Here is a 21593-nt window from a genome sequence, read left to right as displayed (position 1 = left end):
GAAAATGGCTAAAGAAAATGGCTATTGTAAGCTCGTGGTTAAAGGAAGTTGTATATGTTGCACTTTTAATTAAAAAAATGAATGTATCTGTCACCCTGGAGAAATTCATTATTTCTTCTTCTTATTGTCAGCTTTGAAAGAAACACCTTCTAAAGAACAATGCTTTGAAATGCCCCCATCAGTAGAACGGCAACCTGATCCAGCACTCGCATACCAAAGGCAGCAGGCAGGAAACCACTAAACAAGCGACAGAGTCACTTAGGAATTTATTCAGTTCTCTCGCTTACAAACAGTCCAATTTAGTGACGTAAATTCGTTTGGAAAAAAAATGCGCATTTCAGACTTGCAAGGTAAAAAAAAGCAGGCCTTTTTGTACATCTGCAATATAAAACGTTTGACCTCCATACATTTGTCAGTAAACTATCTATTCATGCCTTCCTGCTGACAGTGTTTGCTTGAGCGGTTTGTCAATCCCTCCTCCTCGGTCTTCACCTGAGCTCTCAGAACGAATCTTTACTAAATTTCACTTCGGGATTATGGGTAATGTAACAAAAAAAACCTGGACCTTATAGTGGTTCTCGTGCCAAAATATTAACTCTCTATTCCAGATGGAATCTATTGGAGAAAAACTGCTTGGGATGATGGGAAAACCTATGGAAATCACATTGCAGTGACCACTCTCTGAAAGGATAGTTCAAGGGCACGTAGAAGCTCATTGTGACTGATTCACATAGGGATTTGCACAAACAGGAACTTAATTTGCTGATTCATTTTTATTCAGGTAAGTAAGGTACTATTTTTGCTAAATGACAACTATACACTAGGCATGGGAGAAATGTTAATTACGCCGGAATAATCGGCGTAATTTATGCAATTTCGTGTTACTCTTGTGACATCAAAATAGAGAAAATTATAGGACATATTACCAACAACTAGCGATGATTATCGCTATATTAGTTTAGCGGCAATATTAATATCGCCGAGCTCCGCCGATTTTTATCGCTTAGGAGCCTTGCTATTATCAAGGTTTATCTCCTAAGCGATAAAAATCGTCCGAAATGCATGAATATCGCTGTAAAGTCAGCGATATTCATGCATTACCGAGCAAATGCTCTTAGCCGTGTTATCCACCTACCATTGGATAACATGGCTAAGAACAGCTCTGGGCAGGCGTTAACTTTTGGAGATAATCGCGCTTAGTTGGTAATAGGAGATAGAGATGTTAGCGACTGTTTCCAGTCGCTAACATCTTGGCACGCCCACTTTGCATGTCATTAGCGATAATTATCGCTGACATGCAAAGTGGGCACCTAAATGCCCGCTATCTCCTACTAGCTGTCGCTAACTGGTGTTAGCGACAGCTAGGTAATAGGGCGATACAATTATCGCCGCTTTAGCGGGAAACATTTCCGCTAAAGCGGCGATAATGCCCTTGATAATATGCCCCTATGTGATTATGCCAATTCGCGTAATTTGGAGCTACCCAAGAGCACAGGAACAGAAAGTAAAAGGCTGCTGCTGTTCCTCTTCTGTTGTATTCAGAGCTATTTGCTTAGCACAAAATACTTCCTCGAGTTTATTTTAGAGTTGAGTTTTGTGCTAAGAAAATAGTGCTAAATGCCGGGTTAAGTTCCTCACATAATTCAAGATAATATCATGTAATTTTGCTCTAATTATTTTGTGTAATGATGCTACAGCAAATTACGTGAATTTCGCCCACCTCTACATGATCTTACACCTGGGAGTCATACCTTTCAAATGATAAGGTTATAACAAGGTAGAAGGGCAGTTTTCCATAGCTCTGCAGATCTGAGAACAAATGAGGGTTAGGATTCTTTTATTCTTAAAATGTGTTTTATTTTGAATCTACTTTTATTTCCGTCTCCTGTTTTTTTTTTTTTAATTAGTGTCATGTCTAGTTTCGTCGATTCAATCTATAATAGTTTAGGCTATAACAGCTCTCCTTTATCATAACTGGTTACTGTGGGGCATATTCTTAAGGACCTATCGCAGAGTTAGCAGCACTTTATCGCAGCCACAGTCGCGATAAATTTTTCACCCCATTCACAAGCTGGTGCTAACATCCGGTATCATCAGTTTCCCTGCGATTGCAGCCGCAAAAAACATCGCCACAGATGCCACCGGCAAGTATTGCTAATGATATGCAGAGAAGGCGTTCCCGTGCAAAAACCTGCAACAACATCACTACACAACATTCTCAATTACCAGCCAGATCGGTGATAAGATCAAAAAACAGGCGATAAGGTGCGTTTGCAGCAGGGATTTAACACCTGCCCCTACCTGGTGTGAGTCGGACGACAACCTGCACCAGAAAAGGAAGCCAAGCCCAGAGCAATACCTGAAGAACAACAGATGCGATGGAGCCACTGATCATGCAGCTCGGACACCCAAGAGGGCCACAACAACCACTGTCACCACCCCCAGGACCCTCCCCAGGGGCCCTACCCCGGGCATCCATCCCCCACCGCCCCCAGACAAAGATTGTTACATCAACTTTACGAAATCAGGAACAAAACAATTCGCCTGATGTCGCACAATTACAAAACTTAACATGCATGTGTGGTCAGAAAAAGGAGAATCACTCCTTCATCTTTGAATTACCAAACAAAATATTGTATTCAAATAAACTCAAAACAACTATTTTGAAGAGCCATGAAGGGTCTTCTCGGGAAAATCTGTAAGTCACAGCCTGCAAGAAAAAATCTAGATGAGAAGGTGTGTCATGCGGTCATCAAAGGACAGAGAGAGAGAGTGAAAGTGATAGAGAGAGAGCTAGAGAGAGAGACAGACAGAGAGAGAGAGAAAGAGAGGGAGAGAAAGAGAGAGAGAGAGAGAGAGAGAGAGAGAGAGAGAGAGAGAGAGAGAGAAAGAGAGGGAGAGAGAGAGAGAAAGAAGAGGGAGCGAGAGAGAGAAAGAGGGAAAGAGAGGGAGAGAGAAAGAGAGGGAGAGAGAGAAAGAAAGAGGGAAAGAAAGGGAGAGAGAGGGAGAGAGAAAGATAGAGAGATTTAGAGGGAAAGAGAGGGAGAGAGAGAGAGAGAGAAAGAGAGGGTGAGAGAGAGAGAAAGGGAGAGAGAAAAAGAGGGAACGAGAGAGAGAGAGAAAGAGAGAGAGAGATAGAGAGAGAGAAAGAGAAAGAGGGAGAGAAATAGAGGGAGAGAGAGAGAGAGAGAGAGAAAATCAGGAAAAGAGAGGGAAAAAGAGAGGGAGGGAGAGAGCGAGAAAGAGGGAAAGAGAAGGAGAGAGAGCGGGAGAGAGGGAGAGAGAGAGAGAGAAAGAGAGGGCAATAGAGAGAGAAAGAGAAAGAGAAAGTGGGAAAGAGGGAAAGAGAGAATGTGAGAGAGAGAGATAAAGAGGGAGTGAGGGTGAAATAGAGAGAAAGAAAGAGAGGGAGAGATAGAGACAGTGAAAAGAAGAGAGGGAAAGGGGGAGAGAGTGCCGACACTGCGGACCCAGGCCTCACTGCTCACCTACTGCCACCTGTGTGTCTACAACCATGTGCCGTTACACACTGCAATCCACCAGGTCCCTTATCTGAAACAGAAGTCCAGAGTCATGAATGGCAGAGTCCATACAGTTGCTTACGCCATCATCGCTTGTCCTCCCCTGCGCACACAGGCTGCTGCACCTCAGCCCCTACAGGTGCCCAGCAGTGATTTCCCACCCCTGCGCACCCAGGCCTTACTGCTCACCTTCCGCCACCGGCATGTCTACAAGAGGGCCCATCACGTGCTGGTGCAAGCTCTAAGCCCGAGGCTGGCGACCTGGCAGCCTCCACATCATGCAGCCCTGCACCGTGGGCCACCAGGTCACACACTTGATTCTAGGTCTCGATTTATTAATGGCAGAGATCATATCAGTGCACACAGCATCAACGCAGACTGCACACTCGATCAGCTCTTTAGGTGCCACAAACTCTGTGACCCACAAGGCAATGCCATGTGGCGGTAGGCCCGCACTGCCCGCTGGCTCAGGCCTACACTGGGGTCTAGCAGGGTTCACACAAATCCTTACCAGTCCGGACTGCCTGGACGGGGCATCATCACAGGTGCCCCTACCTCAGTTAACCGAAAGACATCGTCCAGTGGCGGTAGGCCCGTGCTGTCCACAGTGTATCCGGGGCCACCAACTCTGTGCAATGCAAGTCATGATTGAGATTTGGGGTCAGACGCCATCATGTCACCTCCAGCAGTAGGGAATGTGATGTGGCAGGGCCCTAGGCCATCATGCATAAATAATAAGCACATGGATACACCCAGATAGAGAGTGGAAATGGATGGGAGTGGTGTGGGTGTAAACCAGCCATGAGGGAGTGGCTGTGGCATGCTGACAACAAGACCTATCATCAGCAGATCACTACAGGGAAGACCTTGGACATGTAGCATTGTCATCCCCCCCTGTGAGCGTAAGCGGAGTGGGCTGGCCTGGCATATGTCAGTCCAGCGTAAGGGTGTGAACAATGACCCCGGGGCTCTGGGCATGGTTCCATCCTGGGCTGGACAAGGAAGTTACTAATCCGTGTGTCTCTGGTGTAGTGTCTGCACCACCCGGACCGCAATTGGAAATGTGTCACCCTGTGACCCAAGTCCCACAACATGAGAAAAATGGACATAAGGGCCCTACATTCATCCATACTTCACCCATACTTCACACTTGAAAGATCATAGACATGACACATCTGTGTGAATATGAATGTTTAATGCACATTCAGTGGAGTGATGTAGCTGGAGCAGTACAGGGCCATGCAAACCCCACTTTACATTGTTGGCCCGTGGAGGGCCAGCCAAAGTCCTTTAGGGAATGACAAGTTCATCAGAAAAGGAAGACTGCAGTCCGCAGTCTGAGTGCTGTGTCATTGGTGACCAAACATAATATGGCAGTCCATGTCGGGGTCCAAGGTGAGTGTCGCAGAGTGTATTGGGGGACAGTGGAAGGTGATGATGCAGAGGGCAGAACTAAGCAAAAACCAGCCATATGGCAGAGATGAATGCTATTGCATCCTTTTTACCATGAAGGCAGATTCATCCGCATCTTTGTCCTCTGCTATTTCATGGGCGTCACATGTGGGTGGTGGGTTTCTGTCTCCACCACTGTGTGGCAGTGGTACCTCAGGGGCTGCAGGTGGAATGTCTGCTGCATTGTGTGGCACTGACACTTCAGGGGCGGAGATGTGGATAGAGTGGTAGCAGTAGCATGCATCAGCACCAGTCCTTGTGGCAGAAATGCCATGGGGAGGGACTTTAGGGTATTGGGGAACCCAGCTACCTCTCGCTGGTGTGCAGCTGTGGCAGCCGCTCTTTCCACCTGTGTCTGCTCCATGTTTTCCATGATCTTCTGCATGTGTCCCAACTCCCAGCTGACATCACTGGAGCCACTCTGACTAGACAGTTGTTCTTGTCTCTGAGTCAGGACTCCGGAAATGTCAGCCATGGATTGCAGAGAGCATGGACCGGACTGTGGGTATCTTTTGGGACTGTAATTGCTCCCTGATGGGATTTAGACACCCACGTGTGGCATCTAGTTTGGCTGCCATGCAGACAAACCCCGCCCGCACCTGTTTAGCCAGCTTCTCCTGGCACCCCAACTAAGCATGGGCGAATTTTGCGGATCTCGCGTTCGCGAATTTTGCGGATTTGCGGATTCGCAATCCGCAAAATCCGCGAATTCCCGCGAATTTGCGGCTTTTTTTTTTTTTGTGTTCGCCCGTGTTTCTGCCAGTTCGCGAGGGTTTTTACAATTTTGCAATTTGCGAACTTACCTGTCGGGTCGCAAGTTTTGCGAACTTGTTGTTTCTACGTGTCCAGCCTGTTTGGGACACTCTTCTTCATCACTGCCACTCTCTGACTACTCATGCCACCCTCTGGCCCACCCATGCCACCCTCTGTTTCATCACCACACCCTCTGGTTGTCCAGTGTACATTATTTTCGGCAAAGCAAAGCACACCTTCCCTGCCTCAAGTGACCTGAATTAATTTGGGGCTGATTAATGTGTCACAGAATATTTTTTTAGCTGGCACCTGCTTCCTTAGTGCGCCCTGATTAGTGATCTTTTGCACTTGCTAAGTGCTTTCATTGTTGCAAAATTAGTTACAACACCTGCCCTGCCCCAACTGACAATAATGAATTAGGGGCTGATTAATGGATTTTAACTTCCAGCCTGGCTCCTGCTTGTCTCCCTTAGCTGTAATTCAGGACCTTTGTGGCATATGTGTAACTATTCTGAGGTTCAGAGCAGGGTCACATAATAGTTTCAACTGGCAACTGAACTCTGGAGGGGCCCCTCAGGAAGCACTACAGGAAATGGCTACTAATGATGAGCCTGAACTTTTGAACCTGGTAAGTAGTTACTTTCAGTTTTGCTAAGATCGTATTTCTGCAATTTTGCACTTATTCGCGGGGCGCGAACTCACGCGAACAGTGCGAGCAGTGCGAGCAAAATCCGCTGCTCGCGGATTTGCGGATTTTGCGGGAGATTCGCAAATCTCGCGGATTGCGAATTTCCCGAAAATCCGCAAAATCCGCGAGCGGAACGGATTTTCCGCCCATGCTTAACCCCAACACATGGCGTTGGAAGGCCATGTGTTCTTCGTGGGGGTCCTGGGAGGCAGCCATGGTGGTGGGTGCTGCCTGTTGTGTGGTCTGTGCAGGGGGTGGGGTCTCATCGATGCAGCTGGGATGCCGTGCTCCTGGAGGTGGCTTGACGTAGCTGTCAATGAACTCTTGGAGGGCATCGGTGTCGTAGGTGTGGTGGGCCTCTTCGTCATCAGAGAAGAGAGGTTCGGTCTGCTGTGCAGGATGATTTGGTTTTCCCTCTGCAATGAGAATGGGAGATGCAGTTTATCATTGTGCTCACATTGTATGTTGACGCATTGTACATGTTAACATACAGACTGCATGACATGGTGCATTGTGACTGTTTGGGAGGAGCTGCTTATTTGATGGGGGACAGTGGACATTTCGACAACATCACGGATGTGTGTTTGTACTTGTACATTGTCAACTCACATTTCCCTGGAATGCCAAATATGATTGGCCAGTTTCTACAAACATGCGGCACCAGTTGTGTCCTCTGTTCTGTTGTGGACGTTTTGCGTTTTGTGCCACATTGTTGTCAATTTTGATGTGCTCTGCATGTTATGTGTGTGTGCTTCATATTGGGAGAATCGCCCCTGCAGCTCTGATTTTGCTGCACCTTATCCCTTTAATGCAGTGTGCCTTTGACTTCTGTGCTTATACAGGGCTGAAATGTTGCATACTTTGGTACATTGGTCTCTTGGTGGGAGTTGGGGGTCTGGGGCATGGTTTGTCCGCAGATATGCTCTATTTAATTGTACATGTGCCATTGTGCCCATTTCCCCCATCCCGCCAGACCCTGGTCGTCCCTCACCCTGGTGCTGTTGTGTCAGGTTATGTTAAGCAGTGTCCGGTCCCCAGACTTCTGCCACCATCTCCCCACTGATGACTGTGGACACCATTTCCTCCATCTCATCCAGCTCCTCCTGTGGCACTGGACTCCCACCTCCAGTATGCATTGCTGCCTTCCGGTTGTTGGCGAGTTTCTGCTTGGTTTTGAGCTTCACATCATTCCAGTGTCTCTTAACCTCTTCCATTGCCCTCTTCAGCACTCCGACTGCATTCACCTTGTCCACGATGGACTGCCATATTCCATTTTTTGTTGCCAATGACACAGTGGTGGTGACGAACAGTAGTTGATGGTGTTCTACCACCTCCGTTATCAGGATCCTGTTTTCCTGCAGACTGAAACACGTCTTCCTCTTCTTCTTGTCCTTGTCCTTCCCTTACACCGAGGTCCCAGGCTGGTCTTCCCGGGGGCTTGTGGGATTCTGGTTGTTCTCAATACTTGCTCCAGCTACCTCCATTGTCCTTCGCTGTTGTTTTGCTTTTGTTTGTTTTTTTCCCCCAATTTTTATAGTGTTTTTTCCCGCCTGACGTGAGTGAATTGCAGGCCTGGTGCAGCTTAGTGTAGGTTTTTTTATCGCGGTTGGGCCCATTGCAACTTTTTTCAAATTGGGGTTTGGATTTTTATTGCCGTCCGGGTAACTTTTTCGCAGACATTTGACGCATTATCGCAAACATATTGCATGTTATCGCCGTTTTGTGAATAGGACGTTAAGACAGAGTTATTTTCCTGCAATATACAGCGATATGAAACATTGCGATAAGCAATTTTGGCGATGATTATCACACGTTCTTGAGGAAATCCCCTTGAGTGTGTAATGATTTACCTCACGTTCCTGGTGAGTTCTCTCGCAGGTATGTTCATCTACAAATATCGAGCCTTCAAATGTACAAAGCACACAGGGAGGGATTGGAGGGATCTGACGGTGTTCTGCTCTCCCACCAAGATAACAGCTACACACACACATCTCTGATGGCTTGAAGAATCTGAATGGACATTCCCCCATAAAGTCTGAGGGTATGCAACAATGGGTAAGTGTAAGAAATTGGGTAATTGTTTAGAGGGGTGGAAGCCCCACTCAAATAGTAAACACACTGCTTATCAGGGTGAACCACAAAAGCCATTAAATTAGCCTGTGCTTAACAGTCTGATAGCTTGGCACTAATTCAGCCAAGCTTAAATTAGAGGCATGGTACAGTTCCTCCCTAGCAATCCTGTCTGTTAGGAAGACTGTCTCCCCTCACACCTAGGCTTCCTTTGTCACTCTGTTTAGAAGCATTACTTGACCAACAACACAAGATCCATTTACAGCCATGTGACCCTGGACACTAGCAGAAAGGCACAGTTGGTTTGAGCAAGAAAATGTCAAATTTAAAAAAGGGGTATTTTTCAAATTGCCTCTGACTTTACCAGTAGAAAGTTTTTCAAGTTACAAATTAATTGAATGTGAACAGCATACCTCTCTCCGCTCACTGAAGTTAGCACATGTTAAATGTAAAAAGGTAACCTAGTGTTAGTCTGTGGGAGAGATAAGCCCTTTAAGAAGTTGTAACTGTTAGGACATTTAAAATGTAAGCACCATATCCTACGTTTTAAAATACCAGGTACCCTGCCATAGGGGCGACTAGGGCCTAACTTAGACGTGGCTTATAAGTATTAAAAAGGCAGGTTTAGGTATGACAAAAGGTTTATTTTGCCAGGTCAACTGCAGTGGAAGGCCTAAGACATGCTTTGCAGTGCTACGTAAGTGGGTGGCACAGTGAGCACCGAGAAATGCAAAAATAACAGTTGATGGACAGAATGCAGAACAATGTCAGACATTCACCCCAGTACAGAGATCTGGGCCTAAATCCATCATTTTTTTGCACTCCACACCAACTCAGTTCAGACATGGCCATATGCAAATCAGCCTTGGCCCTGTGCCTCATGGGAACAGTCCAGCCCGAACTGCCAAGCCATGTCTTTCCTGGACCGGAATCAAGCATCCTAGGCCCGGTTTCTGTCTATCAGCCGTCTTCAGCCAGGATAGCTTGACTCCAGTGATGTGGAGAGCATGGGACTCACGTCTAAGCATACCCATCCCACTTGGGCTGACAAATGCAAAAATAACAGTTGATGGACAGAATGCAGAACAATGTCATACATTCACCCCAGTACAGAGATCTGGGCCTAAATCCATCGTTTTTTTGCACTCCACACCACCCCAGTTCAGACATGGCCATATGCAAATCAGCATTGACCCTGTGCCTCATGGGAACAGTCCAGCCCGAACTGCAAAGCCATGTCTTTCCTGGACTGGAATCAAGCATCCTAGGACGGGTTTCTGGCTATCAGCCGTCTTCAGCCAGGAGAGCTTGACTCCAGTGGTGTGGAGAGCATGGGACTCATGTCTGAGCATACCTATCCCACTCGGGCTGACAAATGCAAAAATAACAGTTGATGGACAGAATGCAGAACTATGTCATACATTCACCCCAGTACAGAGATCTGGGCCTAAATCCATCGTTTTTTTGCACTCCACACCACCCCAGATCAGACATGGCCATATGCAAATCAGCCTTCACCCTGTGCCTCGTGGGAGCAGTCCAGCCCGAACTGCCAAACCATGTCTTTCCTGGACCGGAATCAAGCATCCTAGGACCGGTTTCTGGCTATCGCCGTCTTCAGCCAGGGTAGCTTGACTCCAGTGGTGTGGAGAGCGGATGTATGTCGTGGAGAGCATGGGACGTCTGAGCATACCCATCCCACTCGGGGAAGGGGCCGTGTCTTCACCATGAGGGAGTGATGACGTGAACATTCTAAAGGACCCCAGGTGGAACTGCGTTATTTTAAAACTGGCACTGAGGAAAGCGGAAACGCTGAAACGCGTCTGCCGATAGTTTCACATTTTAAGGACATTGCGCTACAGATTGGTGAAGATTAAAGCAGTGTGGATTTACCTTGGCTGTTTCAGACCCTTTTCTAAGAAGGAAGGGGTATTGGTTCGATGTACCGAACGGCAAGCTGACGCCGTTCTACTGACACCCCCTCCCGGTCTGGTGCCCAGCGTTTGTTCAGCAAAGTTTGGGTGGAGCATGAAAGTGCAAATGTGGAGCCCCCCCTAGCTGCTAAACACCACTGTGTAAATACTGCCTGTGAAGGGGAGGGAGTGTTAAGTATCTCCCAGTAACTCACCGTGTGGATGCCATCAACTTAACCCTGTTTTTTTGTTCAATGTGCTGTGAGCCGGTTTAACCTGTGTTGGGACATCACTGTGTGTCGGGCTTCCCATTCACTGTATTGGCATCCTTGCCGGCACCAGTGCGTTGTCGAGGGGCAGATGCAAGCAGCTCACAAAACAGATGCAATATACCCTTAAGAGGAGTTAAGGGGCCGTGTCTTCACCATGAGGGAGTGATGACGTGAACATTCTAAAGGACCCTAGGTGGAACTGCCTTATTATGAAACTGGCACTGAGGAAAGCGGAAACGCTGAAACGCGTCTGCCAATAGTTTCACATTTTAAGGACATTGCGCTACGGATTGGTGAAGATTAAAGCAGTGTGGATTTACCTTGGCTGTGTCAGACCTTTTTCTAAGAAGGAAGGGGTATTGGTTCGATGTAACGAACGGCAAGCTGACGCCTCCTAGATCACATGTCCATAGACATAGTAGATAAACTCTCTGTTGTATCTACGGTGCCAAGTAAGCTCTTTTTTTAAAAATAAAGTGCATAAATGCAATTTTACTGAAAAAGAAGGAGTGGAAAAACCAACTACTAGGTGCTACAGATTACAGCATATATACCTAATGCTGTCCTTGTAGGAAAAGCAATCTAGCTGCACAAATATCTGTCAGGATAAATCCTTGCTTGCTCACACCATTGTTGTTGAACATTGTACACCACATTCCTCACTCCTTCAAAAGGCAAAAAATAACTTATCAGGGGAATTTATAAATAGTCTAAAGTGCATAAAAACATTTTTTTGTGTATATATGAATATATCAGAAAAATCAATTTTGTATATAAAATTTGAAGTAACTCCTTTACCAACTGTGCAAAAATGGCTGTGCAAATATGAAAGTGATTAAAGTGCCACATGTATGATGCTGAGACATAGCAACTGTGTTAAAATATGGATAACAATATAAAATCTAGGTCCTTGCCTAAATTCATTTTTAAAATCACATAAAAATCACATTCCTTAAAACACCCTAATACATCATAAATTATTTAAAGTGTAAACACCCTATGAAAATAGAAAAAGAGAGCAGGATTTCATAATATTTACAAGGAAATGAAGCTATTCATTAAGGCAACAGGGAGCCTGACTACCTCAAGAGATACTACAAGATACTAGATAAAACATGCCGACGGATGGAACTTTTCCTGTTAATTCCATACTAGGGGACAGGGAACCTGACGACCTGTACTGTTCCGCCTGAATATGACTCAAAGCACGGGGCTAGCCGCGCACAGACAGTTTATACGGCACCGAAACCTAAAGAGTGGAGACAACCAACGATACAGTCCTAGAGGAAGGTGTACATATCCTCTGAGTTGTTCAGACCATTCGGCCATATGCTGTCAAATTCTAAAATCATGGTTGTCTCCAGCTGCCTTAATTTCTGTTCTCTATTCCCGCCCCTGCGCAGTTTCGGAATAGACCCCACTACAAAATAAGACAGGCAAGCTACGTCATTGTTGTGTTTGTTCTTAAAATGACGTGCTACCGGATAGGTGGGGTCACTATGCAGGATGGCTCTAAGGTGCTGTAAAATCCTGATGTGCACCTACAACTTAGTAGTGGCTATATAATTAAGGCCGCAGGTGCACATCAGGACATACACTGCAAATTCAGTTTTGCAGTTAAAACTGCCAGCGATAGGAATCTCTCTCTGTTGAAAAGTCGTTTGGTAGTGTGTTTTATTACTTCCAAATGTACACGCCCTGCAAGTTGAACACTTGCGAAACACTGTGGCAGGTTTTAACCACATACTTTTTCGTCTGGTTTCTGGGCTGCTTTTATCTAACAGAGACCCCATATTTCTTGCCCTTCGAAAGGTGACCAACGGCTTATCAGGTAACTGGAAACCTAATATAGAGTCAGTTAACAGAATTGGCCAGTTCTTTTTAACAATTGTTCTGATCTTATTTTCCTCATTGCTAAAGGACGTTATCAATCTGGGACAGTCATTAGTAACAGCAGTAGGCATTACTTCATCATCTGCCACTACACTGCTTACTGGGATTGACTGAAAAAGACTTTCCATAGGGCGTGTCTCTGCTTTAATTAATGCTTGCTGCAGTATTTTGTCTGAATAGTCCCGTGCCCTGAGTCTGGCATTAATTTCTAGTAAAACACAAACAATTGAAGAAGGGTCTGAGGGAAATTTAAAGACCTGCCCAGTTCGTATCCCCCTGCTGCAAAACTCCTACATAAGTGAGTTAGGCGCTAATAGAGCTATATAAGTCTCTATATCAGAATGTGTGCCAGGACAAACCTGTCAAAGGACCTACTGAGATTGTTGGTAAGACCCGTACAGAGATGTGTTGGATTCCCATCAAATAGGTATGTAGATCAAGTGTTCTCATTTGGTCATACAAAAATGGGGTGGTATGTCTCTTGATCAATGAGACCCATCCATCGCCCTTACTCAATTGGGTCGCACCATCAATCGCTAAGGTACCCATGAACAAATGATAAAGATGGGATCGAGTGCAGTGCAAAAATCAAAAGATGTGCGAGTTAAATGCAAGGGGTAAAAGGATCAATAGGCGAAAAACTCTAATGTAATTTGTCCTTTCCCTCAAACAAACAAGAACAATGCAGAGGAAGCAGTCTAAACATATAACTGCATTTACAAGGCCAACATGTTTCAGCCGGTAGGGACAAGATCCCATGGCTTTCTTCAGGGCCAGAGTTCTAAGCATTTGCTACTGCATACATAAAGTGAACGTAACGACAATCTGTAAAGGATATACATAAATAGTCCAAAATGGTGTTCCTCTGTACCAAACAGTTTCTCTTACATCTGTTAACAAGAAACAAGAAATAAATTCTAGTAAGTCCTATCAAAACAAGAAAGACCTGGCACTGGCTTCTCTAATTAAGCCAATTTATTTTACTAATGTTACTCACCTGAATAGTACAGGGAGTGTACCTCACCTCTCCTGGAACCCAGCTCAGGAAAAAGGAGGCCCCGCTCTGTGAAGGCAAGGAAGGGGTAATGAATGGAAGGGTGGACAGTACTACTCTATCTCTCCCTCCAATACATAATATAGCCCCTATAAAAGTCAAGCTTCACAGAGCCACAAAAAATCCTAAGGGTGGAATAAGTCACAAAGCCCATAAAAGTCCCAGGTTCCCAAGATCCATCACTTAATGTAAAAAGCTTTCCTCTAAATATGAGTGTCCTCAATAGGATGGAGCTAAACTGTAGCAGGTTTAAATCTGGGCTAGCAAAAGTTTGACAGACCAAGCCTGGTCTCATATCCCAGAAACATAGGTGAACCAGTCTATGCCACCCCAAAAGAAAAAAGGCCAAAAATAAATCCTAATGAGCCACTAACCTGTCCGGCGTTGTCTCATTGCAGGACCCGTGCTTCGTGGGAGGCAAAAATGGCTGCCCACAGGAAGCTTATAAAGGTGATAGGGGCGGAGTATCACGTACTCTCGCGGGATTCGATTGAACTAGAGAGTGATGTCACAATCCACTGTGTTGTAGTTCACCCAAGAACAACAAGATGGCATCATTACGGCCATCTTTGTAGTTTGAACTAGTTAAAAAATAAAGGTGCTTTATTTAGCCATAGCGCAAGTGTTTGCAAGCGCGAAACAGTCGACCGAGCTGAAGTCTATTTATAAAGATCCATCAAAGTGGTCTCTGATAATGATCCCCAAATGAACCCAAAAAAAAGGTAGCCAATGGTGGGAAGGGGGGAGGAGGAGGGGGGCTTAATCATCCGCCCCTCACTTCAAAAACTGAAGTGGTAGAGGGCTGTCAAAACAGTACAAGATCGTGCTGTGCCTGCCATATCAGAATAATGATGTTGCTTGTTAGTTCAAACTCACATATAGGCAAACAGTGTGCCAAGGGTACATCTGTAGAGAGCCCTAAAGGACCAAAGTGAAGGTGGGTGACCCTAGACTCAAAGGAAACTGAACCTAATACCTCCCCAGAAGATTCAGTAGTGCAGACTAGAGCAAACAGTGTCCCTAGCGAAAGAACTACCTCCATAAAGTGTAGTCTAAGAGAAAGACCCGCAGCTGGCAGCTGCTCTAAACAGTAAAACACAAACAATTGAAGAAGGGTCTGAGGGAAATTTAAAGACCTGCCCAGTTTGTATCCCCCTAACTGTAATCCTAACAACAAAAGAACCAGGGGTCTATAACGGAGCTTCAAGTACTCCAAACTGCTGCAAAACTCCTACATAAGTGAGTTAGGCGCTAATAGAGCTATATAAGTCTCTATATCAGAATGTGTGCCAGGACAAACCTGTCGAAGAACCTACTGAGATTGTTGTAAGACCCCTACAGAGATGCGTTGGATTCCCATCAAATAGCTATGTAGATCAAGTGTTCTCATTTGGTCATCCAAAAATGGGGTGGTATGTCTCTTGATCAATGAGACCCATCCATCGCCCTAACTCAATTGGGTCGCACCATCAATCGCTAAGGTACCCATGAACAAATGATAAAGATGGGATCGAGTGCAGTGCAAAAATCAAAAGATATGCGAGTTAAAAGCAAGGGGTAAAAGGATCAATAGGCGAAAAACTCTAATGTAATTTGTCCTTTCCCTCAAACAAACAAGAACAATGCAGAGGAAGCAGTCTAAACATATAACTGCATTTACAAGGCCAACATGTTTCATCCGGTAGGAACAAGATCCCATGGCTTTCTTCAGGGCCAGAGTTCTAAGCATTAGCTACTGCATACATAAAGTGAACGTAACGACAATCTGTAAAGGATATACATAAATAGTCCAAAATGGTGTTCCTCTGTACCAAACGGTGTCTCTTACATCTGTTAACAAGAAACAAGAAATAAATTGTAGTAAGTCCTATCAAAACAGGAAAGACCTGGTACTGGCTTCTACTAATTAAGCCAATTTATTTTACTAATGTTACTCACCTGAATAGTACAGGGAGTGTACCTCACCTCTCCTGGAACCCAGCTCAGGAAAAAGGAGGCCCCGCTATGTGAAGTCAAGGAAGGGGTAATGAACGGAAGGGTGGACAGTACTACTCTATCTCTCCCTCCAATACATAATATAGCCCCTATAACAGTCAAGCTTCACAGAGCCATAAAAAATCCTAAGGGTGGAATAAGTCACAGAGCCCATAAAAGTCCAAGGTTCCCAAGATCCATCACTTAATGTAAAAAACTTTCCTCTAAATATGAGTGTCCTCAATAGGATGGAGCTAAACTGTAGCAGGTTTAGATCTGGGCTAGCAAAAGTTTGACAGACCAAGCCTGGTCTCATATCCCAGAAACATAGGTGAACCAGTCTATGCCACCCCAAAAGAAAAAAGGCCAAAAATAAATCCTGATGAGCCACTAACCTGTCCGGTGTTGTCTCATTGCAGGACCCGAGCTTCGTGGGAGGCAAAAATGGCTGCCCACAGGAAGCTTATAAAGGAGATTGGGGCGGAGTATCACGTACTCTTGTGGGATTCGATTGAACTACAGAGTGATGTCACAATCCACTGTGTTGTAGTTCACCCAAGAACTACAAGATGACATCATTACGGCCATCTTTGTAGTTTGAACTTAATTTCTAGTACACATTTGTCAAAATCAGCTGGGGAACTACAAATTTGTTTCAACTGTAAGATCTCACCATACGGAATACTCCTTATAGTGTGTTTGGGATGTAGGCTGGTTGCATGCAAAGTAGTGTTTCCAGCCGTGGGCTTTCTGAAAAGTGTAGTCTCTAATCTATCATTCTTGACATATACCTTCATATCTAGGAACTCTATTTCCTATTTGCTCATTTTTGACGTGAAGTTGAGATTGAGGGAATTGTTATTAATCTCTTTAACAAACATAGATGCTTCGTCCTCATCTCCCTGCCAAATAATGAAAACGTTGTCTATGTAACGTAGATACTTAGCAACTTTTCATTGACCCATACTCGATGTTGGGTGTTCAGGACCTGTTCCTCCCACCAGCCAACGTGTAAACATGCATAGCTGGGGGAGAAACAGGATCCCATTGCTAGACTCCTTCATTGTCTCCAAACATCTTTGCCATACAGAAAAAAGTTAAGATTGAGACACCATTCAATGAGACTAATAATTACCTTATTATGCTCAGAAAATTCTACAGGTCGTTTGCTGAGAAAGTATGCTATAGCTTGAAGACCACTGCTGTGTGAAATACTGGTGTAAAGAGACTCTACATCCAAACTAATCAATAGCATGTCACTGTTCCACTCCAGTTCCCCAATTTTTTGCAAGAAATCACTTGTGTCTTTAACAAAACTGGGCAGCAATTGCACCATATCCTGCAAAAAGAAATCTATGTATTGTCCCACTTGTTTACTGACACTTCTTATAGCCGAAATGATTGGTCTTCCTGGTGTGGGGCTAACACATTTATGAACTTTGGGGATTAGATAAAACACAGGGAGGACAGGGAATTCGTTGTGCATAAATTTGAATTCCTCCAAAGAAATCAAGCCCTCTCTGCACCATTTGTGTAGCAACTTGAGGAGAATCTCTTTTGCCTTATCATACTCTTTGTGACTAGTTTGCTCATAACAATTTGCATCCCGTAGTTATCTGTAGGCTTCGTTGGTGTAGTCTTTTTTAGGCCATATAACGACATTACCACCCTTGTCAGATGTTTTAATCACTATATCAGTGTTCTTACTTAATTTATTCATCAGGGTGGAATACTCTGCTTGATGTCGATTATACTTTTTCTTGGCGTTGTTCCTGGTGGACCTATACAGTTGCTTGATCTCGTTAGACACACAATTGTGAAATGTATCAATTGCATCTTTGGTTGCCATTGGAACAAAACTTGATTTGCTTTTGAACGGGGATAGTCCAGCTCCTTTTTGCAATCTATTTATTTTGTTCAATCTATCTTGAGTTCTACCAAATTGGTGTCCTCCCCTTTAAACTCTTTGTCTTGATATGGCCTGATCCATCCACCGGACCACTAAAAGCGTGTATATTTATATATATATATATATATATATATATATATATATATATATATATATATATATATATATTACCTACTGGCTGTCGCCAGTAGGTATATATAGTTAGGATTTTTTCCCTACGGGATTTTTGAAAATTCTATGTCTAATAACTTTGGCGTTTGTGGACGGAATCGGCTGAAATTTTCAGGAAAATTGTACATTTTGTTTCTGAGCAGCCCTTTGAAATTTGGGGGGGTTTCCTCAAGGGGGGGCCGAGAAAAAAGGGGGGTCCCAAAATGCGTTTTCCCCATGTTAATTTTCATAGGGCGGTTGGCCTCACTTTTAGCTCGAACGGCTGAATGGATTTGCACGAAACTTGGCAAAATTGTAGGGACTGTTAGCCCGATGTGCCTTTGCTAGGTCTCAATATATGTGCTCCTGTGGATTTTGAGAAATTACCGTTCAAAACAAGATATATATCTGTGACAGCGTCCCGGATAGCGCTCCGGTCCGCTTACTTTTCGCGAAACGGAACTTTGCGATGCGAAGCTGATTGGCTCTCCGGTGTCTGTCAACATTCTAAACAGTCCGGAGCGGCCGCCATCTTGTCTCTCGGTAGGATCGAGAGAGAAGAAGAGGTGAAAAACGAAGGGGGAATTTAATGAAAGGGGGCAAGGTAGACCCCTCTTGACCCCCTAGGAATGATGTCGGGGTTATTAAAGGGTCCCGTGGGGAAAATAAAAAAAAAAATGATTTTTCACGGTAGAAGCGCTTCTCGGGCCGCGAACTGGACCGCAAACTGGTAGCGAAACGGGAATTCGCCATTTTGTGTTTCGTTTTAATTAAATTACTAGGTATAAGGGGGTGCGGGAGACGTATCCTGATCCCTTATGTTTTCTGAGGGTGGCTGAGGAGGCTCATATATGTTGATATATGTCTTCCAGCGGCTGTGCGTGCGCCATCTTATCTCTCGGTAGGATCGAGAGAGAAGAAGAGGTGAAAAACGAAGGTGGAATTTAATGAAAGGGGGCAAGGTAGACCCCTCTTGACCCCCTAGGAATGATGTTGGGGTTATTAAAGGGTCCCGTGGGGAAAAAAAAAAAAAAATGATTTTTCACGGTAGAAGTGCTTCTCGGGCCGCGAACTGGGCCGCAAACTGGTAGCGAAACGGGAATTCGCCATTTTGTGTTTCGTTTTAATTAAATTACTAGGTATAAGGGGGTGCGGGAGACGTATCCTGATCCCTTATGTTTTCTGAGGGTGGCTGAGGAGGCTCATATATGTTGATACATGTCTTCCAGCGGCTGTGCGTGAGCGTTTTTTTTTTTGCTGCGTGACGTCTGTTAACGTTCGATTCGATGGAAATCAGGAAGTGTTGACCGCCAATTTGTCACTGCGATAAAATATTTTGTTATAAATGAATCCTTATTGATAAACATTGTATGCGCCATCTTGCCTTTTTTCCAATGGCACAATTTTGTCGTGCACGGCAGCCATTTTAGATGCCTTGACCAGACCCACTCTCTGCACGCCGTCGATTCTCAGCACGGCTCCCCACCCTCGCAAGCATCTCCCCCACGCACTGGTCACCCCCGCTCTCTCTCTCATGCTTGGGCCATAAACTTCCCCGCATCTGCGCTGCTCTTCCCTGAGAATCACACCCTGTGCCCGCCCGACACCTCCCTTTTACCCTATTCACTACCGCACCCTCTGACACTCCTCTTCCTCTGTGTCCGATTGTCCAGGCCAGTCCCAGGCTATCACCTAGCCCTGCGGATGTAGTTTATGGCCCCAGCTGCAGAGAATCCAGACATGCCAACCCTCCCGATTCAGGCGTGAGACTACCGATTTCAGTGCTAGTCTCCCGCCTCCCGATTCCTGCAAGCAAAAACCTGATTCCTCTGGGGTTTCAGCTGACAGGGCTTGGTATTGTGTTACGTGCTAATTCTTCCAGGAAACGTCAGAGGGCCAATGCAGGGGCTCTAGAAGGGGTGATAAACCATTTAAGCCTCATTAACAAGCGCATGGTCTTTTAAAGATATGTGAAGTACTTGGGGCGGCGGTGTGTGTGTGCCCTCTTTCAGGAGCGGGCGGGGGGGTGGCACTGCCAGCAACTTGCCAGGCCAGGCAGTGTTCAACACTTGCATCACCCTTTCTCTGCCTGCTATTGCGCTCCATGCTTCGGAAAGGTAAGAAAAAGAACGTGCATTTGAGTTTGAAATGTCGGATCCTGCAGCAGCACACTTCCAAAGCCCACACATGACAATAACCCGATTCAAGGCCCCATTCACCCGATTTTTTAAAAATATATAGTACTCCAACAAAGTAGGATTATAAAACTTTATTAACTTTATAAATATAACGAACGTAACAAAAACTGTAAATACATTTAAACATTTTTGGGCAAAAAGAAGCAACAATGGTCAGTAGCTGTCTTTTGTGCGAATAGTCCCAAGGCAGCACAACGTGCTGAGTTCTGGACGGCACCCAGGTGATGTCACCTGGGTGCCGCACTGGTTTTTGGTTTCCTACAATGCAGCTCAGAAAAACAGCGTGGGGCGTCCCGGGTGGTGCGGGGGGAGGCCTCGTCAGTAGCGGTCTGTTGTGCGAATAGTCCCAAGGCAGCAGAACGCGCTGAGATGTGTATGGCACCCTGGTGATGTCCAGTAACTTGCCGCACTGGTTTTGGCATCCTACAATGCTGCTCCGAAAAACGGTGTGGGGCGCCCGGGGTGGGCGTGGGGGAGGCGGCGTGAACGGGCCTCCCCAGGTGGAGGCTCGTCTGCTGTACTGGGGCGCCCCTTTACCGTTTCAGTTGCCATTCCGCCCGCTTTTGCTACACTGTGCCTCATCCTCCATTCAGCTGTTTATCGCCCGCTCTTGCGGCTACAGCGTCTCGCTCACCATGTAGTTGAGTTGCGCCCACTCTTGCGGTGCAGCGATAGGCGGCTGCCATTGGATTCTTAAAATGGCGGACGGCTCTTCGGATTTGGGCCTGGTCCACTAAAATGGCCCTGGGACACCTTGGAACTCGGACGCTTGCCTGCTAGGGCTTGGGCTCCATTCTCGAAAGCGTCCCCTCAGCCGTGAAGATTCTACAAAAGTCTTGGGGGCCCTCGACTCCTGCAGGCTTCCGGTGGGGAGCGGCTGCCATGATTGCTCGCGGAATGACCACGACGGAGCCACGAGATGGTGGTGCTCTCATGCTGACGCCAGCTTCAGTCTGAAACATCCAGAAACAAGGTGGGGCTTTCATAGTTTGGGAAAAAAATGTTCTAAACCAATGAAAAGTGTTATTTTTAGGTCATATGACCAAGCCTTCCATCATTAGGAAACCAAAAGTAAAATGAACCAATGAAAAGTTTTATAAACAAGTCACATGACCTGTTATGCGGCATAGGGCTTCAAAAAGCGTAGAAAATCCGCTGGCACGTGAGGCGGCGTCAGTAGCGGACCGATGTGCGAATAGGCCGAAGGCAGCACAACGCGCCGAGATCCGGATGGCACCGAGTTGTTGTCCAGCAAGTTGCTGCACTGGTGTGGCTATCCTACAATGCTGCGCCGAAAGTCGGCGTGGGGCGCCCCGTTGGCCTGTAAGGTCGCGTCAGTCAGTGGGGGCTGTGCGTCTCCCCCAAGATGGAGGCTCCTCGGCTGCAGTGCGGCGCCCCTTAGCATTTCACTCGCCGTCCAACTGAGTTGCGTCCGCACTTGCGGCTACAGTAGGCCGAAGGCAGCACAGCGCGCTGAGATCCGGATGGCACCAAGGTGGTGTCCAGCAAGTTGCCGCACTGGTGTGGCCATCCTACAATGCTGCGCCGAAAGACGGCGTGTCCAGCTGAGTTCCGGTCACTCTTGCGGTACAGTGACTCGAACGCGCCGAGATCCGGATGACACCGAGGTGGTGTCCAGCAAATTGCCGCACTGGTGTGGCCATCCTACAATGCTGCGCCGAAAGTCAGCGTGGGGTGCCCCGTTGGCTTATGAGGTGATGTCAGTAGTGGACCGATGTGTGAATA

At 46.0% G+C, this 21593-nt stretch overlaps 1 protein-coding gene across 1 annotated transcript in view; it reads left to right on the top strand.

Annotated features, from left to right (window-relative positions):
* Positions 1-8465: 8465 nt before the first annotated feature.
* LOC147679999 (uncharacterized) overlaps positions 8466-21593 on the top strand; it is a 52402-nt gene continuing 39274 nt past the window's right edge. Inside the window, exon 1 of the mRNA XM_086942491.1 lies at positions 8466-8469. Within this exon, the coding sequence (XP_086798617.1) occupies positions 8466-8469 (4 nt within the window). The remainder of the gene's footprint in view (positions 8470-21593) is intronic.

The sequence above is a fragment of the Lissotriton vulgaris genome, chromosome 11, assembly GCF_964263255.1.
Source record: "Lissotriton vulgaris chromosome 11, aLisVul1.2, whole genome shotgun sequence".
Classification (NCBI taxonomy): domain Eukaryota; kingdom Metazoa; phylum Chordata; class Amphibia; order Caudata; family Salamandridae; genus Lissotriton; species Lissotriton vulgaris.
Note: the sequence above shows the minus strand (reverse complement) of the source record. Positions and strands in the feature narration are given on the sequence as shown.